This window comes from Pongo pygmaeus, chromosome 8, assembly GCF_028885625.2.
Source record: "Pongo pygmaeus isolate AG05252 chromosome 8, NHGRI_mPonPyg2-v2.0_pri, whole genome shotgun sequence".
Taxonomy (NCBI): Eukaryota; Metazoa; Chordata; class Mammalia; order Primates; family Hominidae; genus Pongo; species Pongo pygmaeus.
Window position 1 is genome coordinate 47742826 of NC_072381.2, and position 22598 is coordinate 47765423.

At 41.5% G+C, this 22598-nt stretch overlaps 2 protein-coding genes across 11 annotated transcripts in view; both read left to right on the forward strand.

Moving 5' to 3' along the window:
* Positions 1-2363, forward strand: part of ZNF487 (zinc finger protein 487) — a 43237-nt gene extending 40874 nt beyond the window's left edge. For all 10 annotated transcript variants that reach the window (XM_054437120.2, XM_063669811.1, XM_063669813.1 and 7 more), the window contains one exon: positions 609-2363. In XM_054437120.2, coding sequence (XP_054293095.2) covers positions 609-1099 — 491 coding nt within the window. In that variant the 3' untranslated portion in view covers positions 1100-2363. The remainder of the gene's footprint in view (positions 1-608) is intronic.
* LOC129006885 (zinc finger protein 239-like) lies at positions 1317-21625 on the forward strand (the record flags this gene model as incomplete). The annotated part of the gene is given in 8 exon segments (XM_054437121.2): positions 1317-1663; positions 1665-2322; positions 3903-3969; positions 4274-4329; positions 10591-12770; positions 15214-15340; positions 15632-15727; positions 20840-21625. Coding segments are annotated over 3 exon segments (1050 nt in total), but the record flags the coding sequence as incomplete, so codon positions are not given.
* Positions 21626-22598: the final 973 nt, after the last annotated feature.

Here is a 22598-nt window from a genome sequence, read left to right on the forward strand (position 1 = left end):
CAAGAGGAAGACTCTTCACAATTATTAGGCAAATCAGAAGATGAAGCAGAACCACTGTAGACTCTAATAATTACAGTGTAATTGACCGTATAAGTGAAATCTCAGACTATGAGTTAGATGATGCTATTCTAGATAAATAAAGGTATGCATATGATTCTGTTATAAGAACAGCCTGGGCTGGGTGCAGTGTCTCATGCCTGTGATCTCAGCACTTTGGGAGCCGAGGCAGGTGGATTTCTTGAGCCCAGGTCAAGGCTGCAGTGAGCTGTGATGCTGCCACTGCATTACAGTCTGGGCAACAGGAGTTTGAGACCAGCCTGAGTAACATGGCAAAAAACTCCATCTCTACAAAAAATACAAAAAATTAGCCAGGCATGGTGGTACATACTTGTAATCCCATTTACTCGAGAAGCTGAGGTGGGAGCATCACCTGAGCCCGGGAGGTTGAGGCTGCAGTGAGCCATGATCGCACCACTGCACAATCCAGCCTGGGTGACAGAGCCAGACACTGTGCCAAAAAAAAAAAAAAAAAAGCATGTGAATATGTCTCTTTTTCATGAGAAATATGTTAACATTTTTAATCTGTGGTAACTTATTCTTATTTCTAGACTGCTGCATAGATGATGACCTGATGGAGAAGAGACAGGAAAATCAAGACCAGCATTTGCAGAAAGTTGATTTTGTCAACAACAAAACACTGACTATGGACAGAAATGGTGTATTAGGAAAAACATTTTCTCTTGACACAAACCCCATTCTATCAAGAAAAATACGTGGCAACTGTGACTCATCTGGAGTGAATTTGAATAATATTTTGGAATTAATTATTAGTAATAGAAGCTCCTTTGTAAGGAACCCTGCTGAGTGTAATGTACATGGGAAATTTCTCCTCTGTATGAAACGTGAGAATCCTTATGCCAGAGGGAAACCTTTGGAATATGATGGAAATGGGAAAGCCATCTCTCAGAATGAGGACTTATTTAGGCATCAGTATATTCACACTCTTAAGCAGTGTTTTGAATACAATCAGTGTGGGAAGGCTTTTCATGAAGAGGCAGCCTCAGTACCCGTAAGAGTGTGCTCATGGGAGACCCTGTGAATATAATGAACATGTGAGAGCCTTTTCCGATAGACCAATATTCATTGTTCATCAGAGAACTCACATAAGGAAGAGTCACTATGAATTCAATGAATGTGAGAGGAGGTCCGGTGAGAGGCCACCTGTAAATAAACACCACAGGGTTATGGAGATGGAACACTATGAGTGTAATGCGAGTGAGAATAGTTTTGGCAAGAAATCACTCCTCATTCTATGAAGTTACAGAGGAGAGAAAACTTTTGACTGTAATAGAGATTTGGAAGTATTCTGCAAGAAGCCAAATTTCACTCAACATCAAGAAACACATATAGGAAAGAATGCCTATAAAATTAATCAGTATGCTAGTACATTTTGCCGTAAGCCAAAGCATTCTGTATATCAGAAAACAGATACACAAGAAAAACTCTATGAATGTAGTGAATGTGGGAAAACCTTCAGCCATAAATCCTCTTTTATCCTACATCAGAGGATACACAGAGGAGAGAAACCCTATGAATGCACTGAATGTGGGAAAACTTTTGGATATAGGTCATGCCTTGCAGTACATCAAAGAACACACACGGGACAAAACCTATGAATGTAATGAATGTGGAAAAAACTTCTGTGAGAAGTCAAATCTTCATGTACATCAGAGAACACACACAGGAGAGAAACCCTATGGATGTAACGAATGTCAGAAAGCCTTTGGTGATAGGTCAGCTCTAAAAGTACATCAGAGAATACATACTGGCGAGAAACCCTATGAGTGTAAGGAATGTGGGAAAACTTTCTCCCAGAAGCCAAACTTCATTAATCATCAGTGAACTCACACAGGAGAGAGACCCTTTGAATGCAATGAATGTCAAAAATCCTTCTCTGTGAAGTCAAAACTTAGAGAACATCAGAGAATTCACACAGGGGAGAAATCCTATGAATGTAATGAATGTGAGAATATGTTCTACCACAAGTCATCCCTCACAGTACATCAGAGAACCCACACAGGAGAGAAACCCTATGCATGTAGTGAATGTGGGAAAACCTTCTACCAGAAGTCATCCCTCACAACACATCAGAGAACACACACAGGGGAGCAACCCTATGAATATAATGAAACCTTTTACCAGAATCCCAACTTCACTAAACATCAGAGAGACGACATAGAGGAAACCCTTGTCAACATCCTGAAGGCTCAGAAACCTTCACCTTCTTGGACTCATTCCATAGCAGAAACAACCCAGGTTGGGGTGAGAACACCCAATAAAGATGAGAAATCTTTTGCCTAGAAGTGATATTTCATTGAACAGCAAATAACTGATATTTTATCTTCTTTTCTTTTGTTGTTGTTACTTTTTTGAGACAGAGTTTCGCTCTTATTGCCCAGGCTGGAGCGCAATGGCATGATCTTGGCTCACCGCAACCTCTGTTTCCTGGATTCAAGCAATTCTCCTGCCTCAGCCTCCCAAGTAGCTGGGATTACAGGCATGCGCCACCATGCCTGGCTAATTTTGTATTTTTAGTAGACACGGGGTTTCACCATGTTGGTCAGGCTGCTCTTGAACTCCTGACCTCAGGTGTCCACCCGCCTTGGCCTGCCAAAGTGTTGGGATTACAGCCACCACGCCCAGCCCTTCTTTTTTTTTTGAATCAGAATCTCACTCTGTTGCCCAGGCTGGAGTGCAGTGGCACAATCTTGGTTCATTGCAACCTCCTCCTCCTGGGTTCAAGTGATTCTTGTACCTCAGCCTCCCAAGTAGCTGGGACTACAGGCATGTGTCACCATGCTCAGCTAATTTTTGTATTTTTTGTAAAGACAGATTTTCACTATGTTGGCCAGGGTGGTCTGGAACTCCTGACCTCAAGTGATCTGCCCGCCTTGGCCTCCCAAAGTGCTGGGATTACAGGTGTGAGCCACCATGCCTGACCAATAATTTATATTTTATTTTATTTTTATTTATTAATTTTTTGAGATGGAGTCTCACTCTGCTGCCCAGGCTGGAGTGCAGTGGCACGATCTCGGCTCACTGCAACCTCCGCCTCCCTGCAACCTCCACCTCCCTGCAACCTCCGCCTCCTGGCTTCAAGTGATTCTTCTGCCTCGGCCTCCTGAGTAGCTGGGGTTACAGGTGTGTGCCACTAGGCCCAGCTAATTTTTGTATTTTTAGTAGAGACAGGGTTTCGCCATGTTGGCCAGGCTGCTTTGGCCTCCCAAAGTGCTGGGATTATAGGCGTCAGCCACCACACCTGGCCTTTATTCTCACCTTAGAATCACTAAGATGGTAGTGCAGGAAGAGTATACAGTATTTAACTATTTCTGCCTCATTTGAAAGATAAAATGTATGGAGCCTGAGAGAATCAATGAATTATTACAGGTCACTCCTTTGTTACTGATCAAGATAAAAATTTGTTCCAGGCGCGGTGGCTCACACCTGTAATCCCAGCACTCTGGGAGGCCGAGGCAGGTGGATCACCTGAGGTCAGAAGTTCGAGACCAGCCTGGCCAACATGGGGAAACCCTGTCTCTACTAAAAATACAAAAAATTAGCCAGGCGTGGTGGCGGGCACCTGTAATCTCAGCTACTCGAGAGGCTGAGGCAGGAGAATTGCTTGAACCTGGGAGGTGGAGGTTGCAGTGAGCCGAGATCGTGCCACTGCATGCCAGCCTGGGCGACGGGGCAAGACTCTATTTCAAAAAAAAAAAGTTTCATGATTTCTTTATTTCTTTGCATAGCTGAAACAAGTCTTATCAAAAGATTGTGAAACTGTAATCAAATTAGAACAAATATTAAAAAAAATCTTGTACTGAAGCATTCATTCTCTTTTTTAGAGTTTCTGTGAATTGTTCAACAATATTCCCAGTATATATTCATAGGAAAACAGATAAACAGCATAACGTGAGTGTTTCCTACCACATCAGTTTTAATGAAGATGCTTTCTATATTAGGATCCTGTCATTTATAAATTGTTTGTATTTTAATTTTTTTTGTGTTAGCGACATAAATTGTTAATCATTGGGATACATGTGTTTACTTTCACCCAGTGAAAAATTGCATGTCTAAGCTCAACACAATCTGGTCATAGAGATGTCTCCACATTGTTCAAATGGTCTCTTCTGTGTAGCATTTTAGGAAGTTGGATCCAGGAACAGCAAGGCGGGCCAGATTTCTCCTAACTTTATTCTTACCTCCTCTTTCCCAGCATTACCTTTACTCTTCACATTTTTCCAAGACCAGTAGAAAATGAACAGATCCCAGGTGAGTTGTTTAGTTGTTATTATCAGCTTTATTTATAATGCAATGTATGAGGCTTTTAAGGCTCATTAGAATGGAAATATAGAAATCAACAGGAAAATAGACAATAGCAGACTGAAAGCATGATTTAATACATAGGTAAGTACAAGTTTTATGGTCTTTCATAGTTATCAAAATTGAGCTGTAAATTTGAATCTTTTTGATAGCCATTGCACAATGCAGACATCTGTCACATGATTTACATTTCCATAAAGAAAAAACATATTGATTATGAATGGGGCATGAAGACTTCCTGGCAGTGAGTCTAAAATTGTTCTCTTTTTGCACTCTGTATGGGCGATGAAATGTACAACCTTCCAATAACTTCAATAAAAGAAATTCAGCCTCCTTCAATAGTTCTTCAGTGGGAACAAAGGACTCAAGAGCTATAAGAAAACTCAGTGAATATAGGTTTTCAGAGAATCAAAATATTGTAGTCTAGTATAGTATGTAGATTAGTAGAGTAAGCACTAGCCATATGTGGATATTGAAATATAATTAAAATATGTTTCATAAGTCACATAGTAACATTTTAAGTGCTTAGTTGCCACATGTGGCTAGTGGCTACCAAATTGGGCAGCACTGCTCTAGGCCATTTTCTGGTGTTGCTGCTTGATACAGGGATAAAATGTAGAGTATCTGGAGGAAGAAATCAAGTGCATCTTCAGACTATTTCAGTAAATCATTTTTTTCCCCATTTAGGCTGTATTTATGGGGTAGTATAGACAGTTCACAATTATACTCTCTGGCATTTGTGCCTGTAATTCTATTTCACATTTCAGACCTTTCTTTTCTGAACAAACCAGAAGAGGTAAAGGAACTGAGAAAGTGTGATTAATGGTATAAATTGAAATGGATATGTTATGTTCAAACATTAATATAATAGTTGATAAACCAAGATTCAGAGCAAAACCAAAATACACACATTACAAAAAATATGAATGGCTGAATTTCTTATCCAAGACAGACTATCATACTGGTTTAAAAAACCAAAATACAGCCATATTGTTTCTTAAAAATATGCTTTTAAGAAATCTAAAAGGCTGGGCAGGGTGGCTCACACCTGTAATCCCAGCACTTTGGGAGGCCGAGGGGGGCGGATCACCTGAGGTTGGGAGTTCGAGACCAGCCTGACCAACATGGAAAAACTTCGTCTCCACTAAAAATACAAAATTAGCCTGGCGTGGTGGTGCATGCTTGTAATCCCAGCTACTTGGGAGGCTGAGGCAGGAGAATCGCTTGAACCTGGGAGGCGGAGGTTGCGGTGAGCCAAGATTGCGCCATAGCACTACAGCCTGGGCAACAAGAGTGAAACTCCTTCTCAAAAAAAAAAGAAAAAAAAGTCTAAAAGAGATGAAGGAAGGAAACCAAAGAAATGGGCAAAATATTTTTGGCAAAAGCAATTAAAAGGCAAATAAGAGCATCTTTATTTATATCAAAGTGGAACTTGTACCCGTAATGGTATGAAAATAGATATCACACAATGGTAAATAGCAAAATTAGGCAAGAGGATAAAAGTCATCTTTTTATATAGCCAAATAGAAAAGCAGCTGCTACCTTGATTATAGACAACTATTAAGAGAGGCAAGAAACCTCTTTCAGCTTATGACAGATCAAAGAGATTAAAAATAAGGAAAGATAGCTAGCTAGCCTGTATTCTGCCCAATGGAATATTTTATTCTTCAAGGAAAAATTGCAAAGATTGAAGAGATAATCATACCTAAAATTCAGTGGTATTTATTCTGTGTCAGTGGTTTTCTAAATATCTTAAACTTATATAATCTAATCTCAACAGCAAACGTGTAACATAGATATCATTGTTTTCCCAAAATAAAACTGAAGTAAAAAGATTAAGTGCCATGCCTATTATGGGATCTAGGTCAACAAATTTTTCATCACTCATTTTTCATCATTAGATCATATTCTGGTCACTAAGAATTTTTTTTTTTTTTTTTTTTTTTTTTTTTTTTTTTGAGGCAGAGTCTTGCTCTATCACCCAGGCTGGAGTGCAGTGGCACGATCTCAGCTCACTGCAACCTCCGCCTTCCAGGATCAAGTGATTCTCCTGCCTCAGCCTCCCGGTTAGCTGGGATTACAGGCGCGTGCGACCATGCCTGGCTAATTTTTTGTGTTTTTAAATGAGATGGGGTTCCATCGTATTAGCCAGGATGGTCTCGATTTCCTGACCTTGTGATCTGCCTGCCTCTGCCTCCCAAAGTGCTGGGATTACAGGCGTGAGCCACCATGCCCGGCCCAGAAAAATTTTTTTCTTTTTTTTTTTTGAGATGGAGTTTTGCTCTTGTTGCCCAGGCTGGAGTGCAATGGCGCCATCTCCGCTCACTATAGACTCTGCCTCCCGGGTTCAGGAAATTCTCCTGCCTCAGCCTCCCGAGTAGCTGGGATTACAGGCATGTGCCATCACGCTTGGCTAATTTTTTTGTATTTTTTTTTAGTAGAGGTGGGGTTTCACTGTGTTAGCCAGGATGCTGTCCATCTTCCGACTTCAGGTGATCCCTCGGCCTGGGCCTCCCAAAGTACTGGGATTACAGGCGTGAGCCACTGTGCCCGGCCCGAACATTTTTAATACTAAAAAGTAGAAATTTGTTAGAAGTAGAATTTTGAGGCCGGGCGCAGTGGCCCACGCCTTTATTCCCAGCACTTTGGGAGGCCAAGGTGGGTGGATCACCTGAGGTCAGGAGTTCGAGACCAGCCTGGCCAACTTGGCAAAACTCCGCCTCTACCAAAAATACGAAAAAAAAAAAAAATTAGCCGGGCATGGTGGCAGGCGCCTATAGTCCCAGCTACTCAGGCTGAGGCAGGAGAATTGCTTAAACAGGGAGGCGGAGTTCGGAGTGAGCCAAGATGGCTCCACTGCATTCCAGCCTGGGTGACAGAGCGAGACCCTGTCTCAAAAAAAAAAAAAAAGTAGAATTTCAAGATATTACATCCTTAATTGTGAACTTTAAAACTGAAAGGAATAGATAAATTACTTATGATATGTAATCATAAAAGAAATCATCCCTTAAATAAAACTTTGGACTTAAATATCAAAATCCTAATTATTAATTACCTGGAATAAATTGTAAGGAGAATACATGACAACTTTAGGGCAACAAGTAAATTTATTGCAGAATACTGTAACTTATTTTTAAAACTAAACTGAAAATAATTATGAATTATATATTTGCTCAAAGAAACTGGAAAAAAGGTGAAGCAGGACAAGATTAGGATAAAATCATAAATGAATATAATTAAAACATAATAAGGAGCAAAGCTAAGTGTAAAACTAAAAGCAGTTTGTTGCAACTGGTCATAAAAGTGATTAAATCTAAAGCTGGCATTAATAAGGAAGCAAGGTAATAAAGCAAAAATATAAACAGCTTTGAGAAAGTACACCTAATAACAAAATCTTGTAACACAACAAATGAAAATAACAAAAAATATAGGGAGACTACATCGAGGATTATACCAAAGAATAAATACAGCATGTTCTATTAGAATATCCTCTCCATGAAAGTAGTAATTTTGTTCACAACAATCTTTCCAACACTGTAGCAGCAGATGCTCAATATATATTCACTGAATAAGTGACTGACCAAGTAGGGTTTATATCAAAGAAAGTATGGCTACTTCAACAATAAGAAACTTACTGGAGGCCGGGAGTGGTGGCTTACTCCTGTAATCCCAGCACTTTGGGAGAATGAGGTGAGAGGATCGCTTGAGGCCAGGAGTTTGAGACCAGCCTGGGCGATACGGCAAAATCCTGTCTTTACAAAAAAAATATGAAAAATTAGCTGGGTATGGTGGCCTATGCGTGTAGTCCTGGCTACTTGGAAGAATCACCTGAGCCCAGGAGGTCAATGGTGTGGTGAACAGTGATCACACCAGCCCAGGCAACAGAGACAGACCCTGGCTCAAAAAGAAAAAACAAAACAAAAACACTCCCCAACTTCTTGGAGATACTACATCAATGTATATAACTTGAATACAGAATTATATGAAAGTCACTAGGCTGGGTGCAGTGGCTCATGCCAAGGAAGGAGGATTGCTTGAGGCCAGGAGTTCAAGACCAACCTGGCCAACATAGAAAGACTCCATTTCTAAAAAAGTGAAAAAAATTTTAAAAGTCACTAGCTAACAGGTAATTAGATACACATTTATTTATTTATTTATTTATTTATTTACTTATTTATTTATTTTCATTTATTTATTTTTTGAGATGGAGTCTCGCTCTGTCGCCCTGGCTGGAGTGCAATGGTGCGATCTTGGCTCACTGCAACCTCCACCTCCTGGGTTCAAGCAATTCCCATGTCTCAGGCTCCTGAGTAGCTCAGTTTATAGGCGCCAGCCACCAAGCCTGGCTAATTTTTGTATTTTTAGTAGAGATGGGGTTTTACCATGTTGGCCAGGCTGATCTCGAACTCCTGACCTCAGGTGATCTGCCCGCCTCCGCCTCCCAAAGTGTTGGGATTACAGGCGTGAGCCACCACGCCTGGCCTAGATACAAATGTTAAACATGTTAGCCAATAACAAGTTCCAAATAGAAATGGAAGACAAATGGGAATACTTGTAATGTCAAAAATGATAAATTAGGCATAAATTTAGTTTCATTGAGAAAGGTACATTGGAGCAAAGTCCTGAAGGAGGAATCATAAAAAATACTAAATCCAATAGAAGGCTTAAAAAGAGAAAAAAGATCAAGGAACAGCTGGAACAAGAAGAAAAATAGAAACAAATAGGTTATAGACTTAAACAGTCACATCAGTATTCACGTTACATACAAATGTCCCAAATATCCAAAGGCAGATGTTGCCAAATTGGATTTTAAAAAAAGCAATGCCCATTTGTATACTACAGACAAGAAACTCATATTAATATAAAGACAGAAATAGCTTAAAAGTAGAAGGATTGAGGCCGGCGCGGTGGCTCATGCCTATAATCCCAGCACTTTGAGAGGCCAAAGGCGGGTGGATCGCCTGAGGTCAGGAGTTTGAGACCAGCCTGGGCAACATGATGAAACCCCATCTCTACTAAAAATACAAAAATTAGCCAGTGTGGTGGCAGATGCCTGTAATCCCAGCTACTCGAGAGGCTGAGGCAGGAGAATTGCTTGGCCTCGTGAGCTGGAGGTTGCAGTGAGCTGAGATCGTGCCACTGTAATCCAGCCTGGGCAACAGACCAAGACCCTGTCTCAAACAAAACAAAACAAAAAGAAAATAAATAAAACAAACAAACAGATTTTCTCCCATTTCTTCTTGTGATTTTCCCCCCATATTCAGTTGTTTTGCTTATCTTAGTTCTTACTGTTATAGCCTGAGTTTTCCTGAAGTAGCTCTACTTTTTTTTTTTTTTATGAGATGGAGTTTCGCTCTTGTTGCACGGGCTGGAGTGCAATGGCACAATCTTGGCTCACTGCAACCTCCACCTTCTGGGTTCAAGCAGTTCTCCTGCCTTAGCCTCCCAAGTAGCTGGGATTACAGGTGCCCGCCACCACGCCCGGCTAATTTTTTTTTTTTTTTTGAGATAGAATTTCACTCTTGTTGCACAGGCTGGAGTGCAATGGCATGATCTCAGCTCACCACAACCTCTGCCTCCCAGGTTCAAGCTATTCCCCTGCCTCAGCCTCCTGAGTAGCTGGGATTACAGGCATGCATCTCTATGCTTGACTAATTTTGTATTTTTAATAGAGATGGGGTTTCTCCATGTTGGTCAGGCTGGTCTCGAACTCCCAACCTCAGGTGATCTGCCCGCCTCGGACTCCCAAAGTGCTGGGATTATAGGCATGAGTCACCATGCCTGGCCTTTTTTTTTTTTTTTTTTTTTTTTTGAGACAGAGTCTCACTCTGTCTCCCAGGGGCATGATCTCGGCTCACTGCTACCTCCACCTCCCAGGTTCAAGTGATTCTCCTGCCTCAGCCTCCTGAGTAGCTGGGACTACAGACATGTGCCACTATGCCTGGCTAATTTTTAATTTTTGTATTTTTAGTAGAGACAGGGTTTCACCATGTTGGTCAGGATGGTCTCGAACTCCTCACCTCAGGTGATCCACCCGCCTCAGCCTCCCAAAGTACTGGGATTACAGGCCCGTGAACCACCATGCCCAGCCTCTACTTCATTTTTTATTCATTTTCCATAAGTGAATAACTCTATATTTAGTGCAGGTTGCTAATTTTATTGTTATGTTTCAGAGAATTTTATTCTTATTCTTTGTGTCCTGTTCTCTAGGCACCTGTGTGGGTTCCCTCAGACCTGGCCCCAGTACTTTTGCCTTTCCTTGGGAGCCATCTGATTCACTGCTGGTTTCAGCAGCCACCAACATGCCAGTGACTCCGCAGTCCTCAGCTTCATTACGGGCTTCCCTTCTGAGTGCCAGAACCACTCATCCAGCTGCCTCCTGAAGATCCCTGCCTGCCCGTTCCACAGACACTTCAAGCACAACATGTCCGAGACCCCTCTAGCCCTTACCTTTTGCCCAGCCTCTTTCTTTGCACTTCCCAGTCTTTGCAAATGGCACCTGGATTTACCTGGAGGCTCATAAAGAAACTCTGGGAGATAATTTCCCCATCTTTCTTTTGCACCATGAATTTGGGACCAATATCTCTTAATGTCTTATTTTGTAGGATCAGTTCTTTCCAGGAGTTAGCTAACATCTTTTGTAAAGAGCCAGATAGCGAATATTTTATGCCTTGTGGACCAAGAAATAAAATCAAGGATATATATAGGACTTACTGAGCAAGAGACAGAAGAAATTTCCACCAATTTTTTTTTGTTTTGTTTTATTTTGTTTGCTTGTTTTGATATGAGGTCTTTGGCCTCACTCTGTCGCCAGGCTGAAGTGCAATGGTGTGATCATGGCTCACTGTAGCCTAGACCTCCTAGGAGGTTCAAGTGATTCTTCCACGTCAGCCTCCTGAGTAGCTGGGACCACACAGCCACCACGCTGCCACATCCCGCCATGAGCTGCTAATTTTAAAAAATTTCTGTGAAGATGGGGTTTTGCCACATTGCCCAGGCTACCACCAATTTTTGTTGATGAAATTCAAAATATAATCATAATTGTGTTATAGTGTTTTGCAATACAGGTCTACTAATGAGAAAAGTGGAGTTCTTTTGGGGTGGTTAACATTTTGCTTAATTGAGGTTCTTCGTAATTATTCTATGTCATCAAAATCTATTGCAAATCATCATTTGCTAATGTTGAATTGTAATGAGATTTCACATATTTCATCTTTGAAAATGTGTTTCACATAGGTGCTACCAGTTACTGATATCAGTCCACAAACATGATTTTATTTTTTTATTTTATTTTATTTTATTTTATTTTATTTTGAGATGGAGTCTTGCTCTATCGCCCAGGCTGGAGTGTAGTGGCGTGATCTTGGCTCACTGCAAGCGCCACCTCCTGGGTTCATGCCATTCTCCTGCCTCAGCCTCCCAAGTAGCTGGGACTACAGGCACCTGCCACCACGCCCGGCTAATTTTTTTGTATTTTTTTAGTAGAGATGGGGTTTCACCATGTTAGCCAGAATGATTTCAATTTCCTGACCTCGTGATCCGCCGGCCTCGGCCGCCTCCCAAAGTCATGATTTTATTTTTTAAAAATAAATTTAATGTGTATTTTTGAGGCTTACAACATATTATGGGATATATATAGATAGTAAAGTGTTTAGTGAAGCAGATTAATGGATCTGTCATCTCACATAGTTGCTTTTGTTGTGACAAGAGCAGCTACAATTTACTTAATAAAAATCCCTAATAGAATTTTACTAATTTTAGTCCTTATATTGTACATTAGAACTCTAAAGGTGTTCAGGCCAGGCGTGGTGGCTCATGCCTGTAATCCCAGCACTTTTGGAGGCCAAGGCGGGCGGATCACCTGAGGTCAGCAGTTTGAGACCAGCCTGACCAACATGGAGAAACCCCGTCTGTACTAAAAATACAAAATTAGCTAAGTGTGGTGTTGCATGCCTGTAATCCCAGCTACTCAGGTGGCTGAGGCAGGAGAATTCCTTGAACCTGGGAGGCAGAGGTTGCGGTGAGCTGAGATTGCCCCATTGCACTCCAGCCCAGGCAACAAGAGCGAAACTCCTTCTCAAAAACAAACAAACAACAACAACAAAAAAACTCTAATGGTGTTCATCCTACATATTTAAGAGTTTGTATCCTTTGACCTACATTTCCCCATTTCCTTTACCACCCCTCCAACACCTGTGGTAACCACTGCTTTATTCTCTTTGTATTTGAGCTCTTTTCAAAAATATGGCTAACAGCCTGGCGTGATGGCTCACACCTGTAATCCCAGCACCCTGGGAGGCTGAGGTGGGTGGATTGCCTGAGACTAGGAGTTCAGATCAGCCTGGGCGACATGGCGAAACCCTGTCTCTACAAACAGTAAAAATATCCAGGTGTGGTGATGCGTGCTTGTAGTCCCAGCTACTTGGGAGGTTGAGGTAGGAGGATCACTTGAGCCTGGGAGGTCGAGGATGCAGTGAGCCATGATTGTGCCACTGGACAGCCTGGGAGACAGAGCAAGACCCTTCCTCAAAAAAAAAAAAAAGATATATGGCTTCCAAATAAGCTGTGATGAAATATTCCAGCTAATTAGATAAGAAAACTACCCACACTCCACTGTGCCTTAAAAATCTGACACTCAAAGCCCATTTCTCTTGTTTTGACATGATATGCACTGGTAATAAAAAGCTAAAATAGGCCAGGCACGTTGGCTCATGCCTGTAATCCCAGTCCTTTGGGAGGCTAAGGCAGGAGAATGGCTTGAACCTGGGAGGCGGAGGATGTAGTCAGCCAAGATTGTGCCACTGCACTCCAGCCTAGGCGACAGAACAAGACTCCATCTCAAAAAAAAAAAAAAAAAAACTAACTAAAATAAAATGTCACAAGATGGCATTAGGCCTGGCACTTGAAATGCAGCGAAGTTATAACTGAATCCATGTCTTGTGATTTGCAGTGTGCTGGGCAGCAGTGAGAGTGCCACATACAGTCTGTGGTGACTACTTGTCCCTGCCGTCATGTGAAAGCAGCTTAGACAATACACAAACACGCATGCTTGTGTTCTTATAAAATTTTATTTATGGACACTGAAATTTGGATTTTGTATAATTTTTACATATATGTGTCCCAAAATATTCTTTTGATTTTTTCCTAACCATTTGAAAATGTAAAAAATGTAACAACCATTCCTGGTTCCTGTACAGAATGGGGCAGGCCAGATTTGGCTGTGAATTGCTTGCCAACTCCTGCCCGTTCTTACACCTGAATGTGGGTGGTCATCCTGCCCTCTGGTCTTTGCCCTGCATTTCCTCTTAAGCCCTTCTCCGCTCTTCTTAAAATCACTGCCCCTAAGATGCAAACCTGGACATCTAACTCTAGTGCTTACTTCACCTCTTTATTGGCTCCCTGTTACCCACAACTGTGATCTTGAAGTGGTGGGTTCGAGATATACCTTAGGGAGTGCTTAAGAAAATCAGTACACTTGAGGCTGAGCGTGGTGGCTCACGCCTGTAAGCCCAGCACTTGAGGTCAGGAGTTTGAGACCAGCCTGGCCAACATGGTAAAACCCCGTCTCTACTAAAAATACAAAAAAAAAAAAAAAAAAAAAAAAAGCTGGGTATGGTGATGCGCGCCTGTAATCTCATCTACTCAGGAGGCTGAGGCAGGAGAATCACTTGGACCTGGGAGGCGGAGGTTGCAGTGAGCTGAGATCACACCACTGCACTCCAGCCTGGGCAGCAGAGTGAGACTCCATCTCAAAAAAAAAAAAAAGAAAAAATCAGCACGCTGGAAGAAAATACTAGCATAGCTGTTTACATTATTTACACTCACAAAAAAGAAACTTTATAATACATATGTTTAACTTACGATAAAATATTTAGGGAAAGTAATTCATCCCAAATTACTTATAATCATCTAGCTCTTGATTTTGCTTCTGCATCTGTATCTTAATATAGCTCTATCCTTTCACCAACAAACAGTACTATTTGTAGTTCTATTAACCTGCCCTGTGTTTTCAGTGTCCCCAGGCTTTTTTTTTTTGCTTTGTCTTTGGCCCATAATACATTGTTATTATTATTATTAGAGATGGAGTCTTGCTCTGTCTCCCAGTTTGGAGTACGATGGCATGATCTCAGCTCACTGCAACCTCCGCCTCCCAGGTTAAAGCGATTCTCCCACCTCAGCCTCCTGAGTAGCTGGGATTACAGGTGTATGCCACCACACCCAGCTAATTTTTATAGTTTTAGTAGAGATGGGGTTTCACCATGTTGGCCAGGCTGGTCTTCAGTTCCTGACCTCAGGTGATCTGCCTGCCTGGGGCTCTCAATGTGCTGGGATTACAGGTGTGAGCCACCGTGCCCAGCCCCATGATACATTATTGACGTGTGAGGACTCAATGCTTTAATTTCGTAAGGTAGCAAAACAGAATTGAACACTTTCCCGGGTGTGGCCATTACCTTTTAGATTCTTCTTGCATTTATTCTGCAAAACCTTATTGCAGACATATTTTTTAACTATGTCTTTCAATGATATAATTAACCCTTTGAGAGCAGTGTTTTAAAGTATTAATTTTTATATCCCCAGAACATGAGACAGTTCCAGCACATTGGGGAACTTTAGATTTTTTTTTCTCACAAATCAATAAATTAATACATGGTTAGGGTACTTTTGTGATTTGTTCTCCCACAGGATATAATGCCAAATAAAGGACAGAGTAGGTATGCTGTGTGACATTTTTTCTTTGGGAGTCAACAGTGAACATGACAAGATATTAGATCCCAAACATTGCATAGTGTTTGTTGTAGTCACTGTAAAATGAACACAGATGTACTTTTTCAGGGATCAGTGTCGCTCAAGGATGTGACTGTGGCCTTCACCCAGGAGGAGTGGCAGCATCTGGGCCCTATTGAGAGGACCCTGTACATGAATGCAATGCTGGAGAACTACAGCCTCCTCATCTCAGTGGGTAAGGATTGTGTTTTATATACTTCAAATAGCATTCATTTCTTTTTTAGCAGTTGATATACGTGATCTTTTATAGAGATGAATTATTTTTAGGGTTGAAATTTAGGGTTCAAAGGAGACCCTGGGCTATAGGTATGAGGTGACCTTTTTTGGTCACTGGAAACTTTTTTCCCCTCTCCTAGTGAAAAGCTTAAATGGAACTATTGACTACAGCTCCTAAAACTGCACCTTTTTCTTCAGAAGCCTTGAAGCTATAAGCCTGGCTGAGTCCTGAGTCATTTCTCATTCACAGGGTATTGCATTAGCAAGCCAAAGGTGGTCTTCAAGTTGGAGCAAGGAGAGGAGGCATGGATATTAGAGGAAGAGTCCTCAAACCAAAGCCACTTTGGTGAGTAGTGAGTACCTACCCACTGTAAGCCTAGTGAGATTGGTCCCTGTCCATTCAGGTGTCTGCTCTTTGCTATTTTAAAGGAATTTTATATTTCATTTCATTTATTTATTTATTTTTTGGGTTACAAACAACTGAAATTTATTTCTCCCAGTTTTGGGGGCTAGAAGTCCAAGACCAGGGTGCTAGCATGGTCAGATTCTGGTGAGGGCTCTCTTCCAGGTTGCGGACTGCCAATGTCACGTTACGTCCTCACATAGTGGAGAGAGAGAGCTAGAGAGCTCTTTGGGGGTCTTTTTTTAAGACTTTTAGGTTCAGTGGGGTACATGTGAAGGTTTCTTTACATAGGTAAACTCGTGTCATGGGGGAATTTTATTTTTTAGAGGCACCACTGTAAAAGTGGCCTAGAATAATCGGTCTGTTTTCCTTAGATACATATAATACACTTCCAAGTAATGACCTCATAGCTGAGTGTTCTTGGGTTTTCACTTGAATTTTTTAGACAGAGTTATTATTCTCAGCATTTACAAAAATCTAATTCTTGCCTATCTCATTTTAGATCTTTTTCTTATTTACTCCCTTTCTATTGTCTTCTTTTAATTGTGTATCATTTATTCATTCAACAAGTATGAAGTTTTTTATTAATTTACATGCCAGTTAGGTTTACAGCTGGGGATAGACCTGTGGAAAATATAATGATCCTACTGTGAGGAAGTTTATACTTTTGTTTTGGAGGAGAGTAAAATGTGGTGTGATATTTTAGCAAATGTTTTTAAACCCCTTTGGGGTCAAAATCAGAACACAAATTTTAATGATGTGAGGGAGAATGTGAGCCATGTAGTTTCTGAATATTCTAGGCATTGGAGGATTTTGAGCAAAGAAGTGACGGGATCTGACTCACCTCTCTCTGGCTTCCATGAAAAGAACATGCCAGCTGAGGGGTGGCAGACTGGGGAGCAGGCAGCAATAAATCCTGCAATGGCCCGCAACAGTGATGGCGCCTGTACTAGCTCAGTAGCGTTAGAGAGGTCATGTGAAGGGTTTCGTTTCTGGATGTTTGTTGAATGTGTTCTCCAAACAGGATTTGTTAGATTGGTTTTGGAGTATAAGAAAAAGTGGTGTTTGATACGTAAGAGGTATATAGGCTGGGCGCGGTGGCTCACACCTGTAATCCCAGCACTTTGGGAGGCCGAGGCGGGTGGATCATGAGGTCAGGAGATCGAGACCATCCTGGCCAACACGGTGAAACCCCATCTCTACTAAAAATACAAAAAATTAGCTGGGTGTGGTGTCAGGCACCTGTAGTCCCAGCTATTCCGGAGGCTGAGGCAGGAGAATGGCGTGAACCCGGGAGGCAGAGCTTGCAGTGAGCCGAGATCACACCACTGCACTCCAGCCTGGGCGACAGAGGGAGACTCCGTCTCAAAAAAAAAAAAAAGATATATATATATGTATATGGAGAGAGAGAGAGAGAGAGAGAGACATCTCTTATGTCACACAGCATACCTACTCTGTCCTGTATTTGGTATTTTATATATATATATATATATATATATATATATATATATATTTTTTTTTTTTTTTTTGAGTTGGAGTCTCACTCTGTTGCCCAGGCTGGAGTGCAGTGGCATGATCTCGGCTCACTGCAACTTTCGCCTCCCGGGTTCAAGTGATCCTCCTGCCTCAGCCTCCCAAGTAGTTGGGATTATAGCTGTGTTGCCACCATGCCAGCTAATTTTTGTATTTTTAGTAGAGACTGGGTTTTGCCATGGTGGCCAGGCTGGTCACGAACTCATGACTCAAGTGATCTGCCCACCTCGGCCTCCCAAAGTGCTGGGAATACATGCGTGAGCCACCGTGCCCAGTCCATAGAGATATAATTTATTGAGTTGGCGAAAAATGGGACGCAATAGTGCTGGGAGGAAATTGATAAGAATGTAGGTAAATCTAGGCTAGGTGTGATGGCTCACACCTGTAATCCCAAGCACTTTGGGAGGCCTAGGCCGGTGGATCACGAGGTCAGGAGATTGAGACCATCCTGGCTAACACGGAGAAACCCTGTCTCTACTAAAAATACAAAAAATTAGCCGGGTGTAGTGGCGGGCGCCTGTAGTCCCAGCAACTCGGGAGGTTGAGGCAGGAGAATGGCGTGAACCTGGGAGGTGGAGCTTGTAGTGAGCCGAGATCGCGCCACTGCACTCTAGCCTGGGCAACACAGCGAGACTCCGTCTCAAAAAAAAAAAAAAAAAGATTGTAGGTAAATCTAAAGAAACATTTTCTTTGGTGAGTAATACTTGTTGCGTGTAAAAAGGATAAAACATAATACTGAAAAATAGCACATAGGTCAGTTAGCAGTTAGACTTCTGTTCTAAAATGTTTGTTTTTCTGAAGATACGTTAAGAAATATGCATGGTGAAATTTAATGAACAAATGCTAAAATAAGCAAAACACTATCACTTTCAAACCTGCAAATGAGAGAAAGTGGAAAATTAAAACCAACCATTGTAAACAAATTGAATCAGACCCAAAAAGGGTAATAAAGTACTGGAGAGTAAAGAGTGGTAAGTGTGGAACACATAAAAGCTGCGCCCCCGACCAAAAAAATAAAGAAACGGCCAGATATTTTAATAATTACAGGAAGTGAAAATTGCCTAAATTCTCCTGATAAAAGACAAAGATAAGTTGGATTTTGAGGGGTTTTTTTTGTTATTTTATTTTATTTTATTTGTTTGGAGACAGAGTCCTATTCTGATGCCCAGGCTGGAGTGCAGTGGTGTGATTACAGCTCACTCAAGCCTTGACCTTCTAGGCTCAAGCGATCTGCCCACCTCAGCCTCCCAGAAATTCGAGACCAGCCTGGGCACATGGCAAAACCCCATTTCTATAAAAAATACAAAAATTAGCCAGGCAAAGTGCCATACATCTGTAGTCCCATCTACTTGTGAGGCTGAGGTGGAAGGATCTCGTGAGCCTGGGCAGTCAAGGCCGCAGTGAGCAGAGGTTGCGCTGTCACACTCCAACTTGGGTGATGGAGTGAGACCCTGTCTCAAAAAAAAAAAAAAAAAAAGAAAAAAAGTTGTCTGCAGAGAGATGATTAAAAATACTCTGAGTATATAGCAAGTTGGCAAATGTAAGATCAATGTATATAATCTGTTGTCTTTCTAAGCACTAGTCATCTATTTCATTTTATTTTATTTTTTTGTTGAGACAGTCTCACTCTGTTGCCCATGCTGGAGTGCAATGGTGCGGTCTCGGTTCACTGCAACCTCCGCCTCCCAGGTTCAAGTGATTCTCCTGCCTCAGCCTCCTGAGTAGCTGGGATTACAGGCATGCACCACCACGCCTGGCTAATTTTTGTATTTTTAGTAAAGATGGGATTTCACCAGGCTGATCTCGAGCTCCTGACCTCAGATGATCCGCCTGCCTCGGCCTCCCAAAGTGTTGGGATTACAGGCATGAGCCACCCTGCCTGGCTTCATCTTTATATTTTTTTAGAGACAAGGTCTCACTATGTTGCCCAGGCTGGTCTTGAACTCCTGAGCTCAAGTGATCCTTTCACCTAGCCCTTCCAAAGTGCTAGGATTACAGGCATGAGCCACCACGCCTGGCCACACCAGTCATCTTTAGAAAACATGATTCAGGTTTGAGTGCAGGAGATCAAGGCTGTAGTGAGCTATGATCATACCACTGCACTCCAGTCTGGGTGACAGAGTGAGACCCTGTCTCAAAAAAACAAACAAAAAACAACCCCCCACCCCCGGCCCCAATTCAAAGAATTTAAACCGTTTGCAATAACAAGGCCTTTATTTTTAATTTTTTTTGAGACAAGATCTTGCTCAGTCACCCAGGCTGGAGTGCAGTGGTGCAATCTCAGCTCACTGCAACCTCTGCCTCCCGGGCTCAACTGATCCTCCCACCTCAGCCTGTGTAGCTGGGACCACAGGCACACACCACCATGCCCAGCTAATTTTTTTTTTTTTTTTGTATTTTTGTGGAGACGGGGTTTCATCTTGTTGCCAGGCTGGTCCTGAACTTCTGGACTCAAGCGATTCTCTCGCCTTGGACTCCCAAAGTGTTGGAAATACAGACATGAGCCACTGGGCCTGGCCAGCAAGGCCTTTAATGGAGAAAACAAGAAAAGTATATTGAAAAGCATTAAAGGAAACATAAATATGGAGATAAGGAACACCTAATAATATCTTGAAGTTGTCACACTCTCTGAATTTACCTGTAGATTCAGCATACAGTTATGCCTTGCTTAGTGACAAGGATACACTCTGGGATATGTTAGGCAACTTCATTGTTGTGCAAACATCATAGAGTGTGTACTTACACAAACCTAGGTGGTATAGCCTACCACACATCTAGACTATATGATATAGCCTGTTGCTCCTGGGCTATAAACCTGTACAGCATGTTACTGTATGGAATACTGTAGACAATTGTAACACAATGGTAAGTATTTATGTATGTAAACATAGAAAAGGTACAGTAAAAATATAGTATGAAAGATGAAAAAAATGGTATACCTGTATAGGCACTTACCATGCATGGATCTTGGAGGTCTGAAAGTTTCTCTGCATGAGTCAATGGGTGAGTGGTGAGTGAGTGTGAAGGCCTAGTATGTTATTGTACACTACTGTAGGCTTTATAAACACTATACACTTAGGCTACAATGTTTATAAAAAATATTTTTCTTCAACAATATATTAATTTTAGTTTACTGTAACTTTTTTCCTTTACAAACTTTTAACTTTTCTAGGCCAGGCGCAGTGGCTCATGCCCGTAATCCTAGTACTTTGGGAGGCTGAGGTGGGCAGATCACCTGAGGTCAGGAATTCGAGACCAGCCTGGTCAACATGGCGAAACCCCGTCTCTACTGAAAATACAAAAATTAGCCGGGCGTGGTGGCATGTGCTTGTAGTCCCAGCTACTTGGGAGGCTGAGGCAGGAGAATCTTTTGAACCCAGGAGGTGGAGAGGTTGCAGTGAGCTGAGATAGTGCCACTGCACTCCAGCTTGGGCAACAGAGAGAGACTCTGTCTCAAAAAAAAAAAAAACAAAAAAAAAACACAAAACCTTTTAACTTTCCTTTTTTTTTTTTTCTTTCCAGACAGGGTCTTGCTCTGTCACTCAGGCTGGAGTACAATGGTGCAGTCACCATTTACAATAGCATTAAAAAAATTAAGATACTTCAGAGTATATTTAACCAAATGAAGCAAGACTTGTACACTGAAACTATAAAACATTGTCGAAAGAAACTAAATACTACAATGTATGGCGATTCCTCAAGGATCTAGAACTAGAAATACCATTTGACCCAGCCATCCCAAAGGATTATAAATCATGCTGCTATAAAGACACATGCACACGTATGTTTATTGCGGCACTATTCACAATAGCAAAGACTTGGAACCAACCCAAATGTCCATCAATGATAGACTGGATTAAGAAAATGTGGCACATATACACCATGGAATACTATGCAGCCATAAAAAAGGATGAGTTCATGTCTTTTGTAGGGACATGGATGAAGCTGGAAACCATCATTCTCAGCAAACTATCGCAAGAACAGAAAACCAAACACCGCATGTTCTCACTCTTAGGTGGGAATTGAACAATGAGAACACTTGGACACAGGAAGGGGAACATCACACACTGGGGCCTGTCGTGGGGTGGCGGGAGGTTGGAGGGATAGCATCAGGAGATATACCTACTGTAAATGATGAGTTAATGGGTGCAGCACACCAACATGGCACACGTATACATATGTAACAAACCTGCACATTGTGCACATGTACCCTAGAACTTTAAGTATAATAATAAAAAAAAGAAACTAAATACCTAAATAACTCATTATTCACGTTTGTGCTGGTGCTGTTCTAAATCTACTGCACTGACAGTCCTAAAAAGTATAGCACATACAACGATGTATCATACATAATACTTGATGATGATAATAAATGCCTATGTTACTGGTTTATGTATTTACTATACATTTTATCATTATTTCAGAGTTTACGTCTCCTACTTATTTAAAAAAGGGCAGGCCAGGTGCAGTGGCTCATGCCTGTAATACCAGCACTTTGCGGGGCCGAGCTGGGTGAATCACTTGAGCCTAGGTATTCAAGACCAGCTTGGGCAACATAGTGAGACCCCATCTCTACAGGAAATATAAAAATCAACCAGATGTGGTGGCACATGCCTGTAGTCTCAGCTACTCAAGAGGCGGAGATGGGAGGATCTCTTGAGCCTGGGAGTCAAGGCTGCAATAAACTGTGATTGTAGCACTGCATCTAGCCTGGTAGACAGTGAGACCCTGTCTCAAAAAAAAAAAAAAAAGGTGGCTGTAAAACAGCTGCAGACAGTCTCTTCAAGAGGTATTCCAGAAGGCACTGTTATCATAGAGATGGCAACTTTATGTGTGTGTTAATTGCCCTTGAAGACCCTCCAGCTGGAACAAGATGTGGAGGTGGAAGACAGTGAGAATGATGATCCTGACCCTGTGTAGGCCTGGGCTAATGTGTATGTGTGTGTCTTAGTTTTTAACAAAACATTTAAAAAGTAAAAATAAACAAATAGATATATAGATAGAAAAAAGCTTGGAGAATAAGGATATAAAGAAACTGTTTTTGTACAGCTATACAATGATTACAAAAGAGTCAAAATGTTAAAAAAATTAAAAAGTTTATAAAGTAAAAAGTGTTATGGTAAACTATTATTGAAGAAAGAAAAACTATTTTAAAAATAAAGTTAGTGTAGCCCAAGTGTACAATGTTTATAAAGTCTAGAGTAATAGTACTGTTCTAGGGCTTCTCATTCAATCACCATTCACTGACTCACCCAGAGTAACTTCTAGTCCTGCAAGCTCC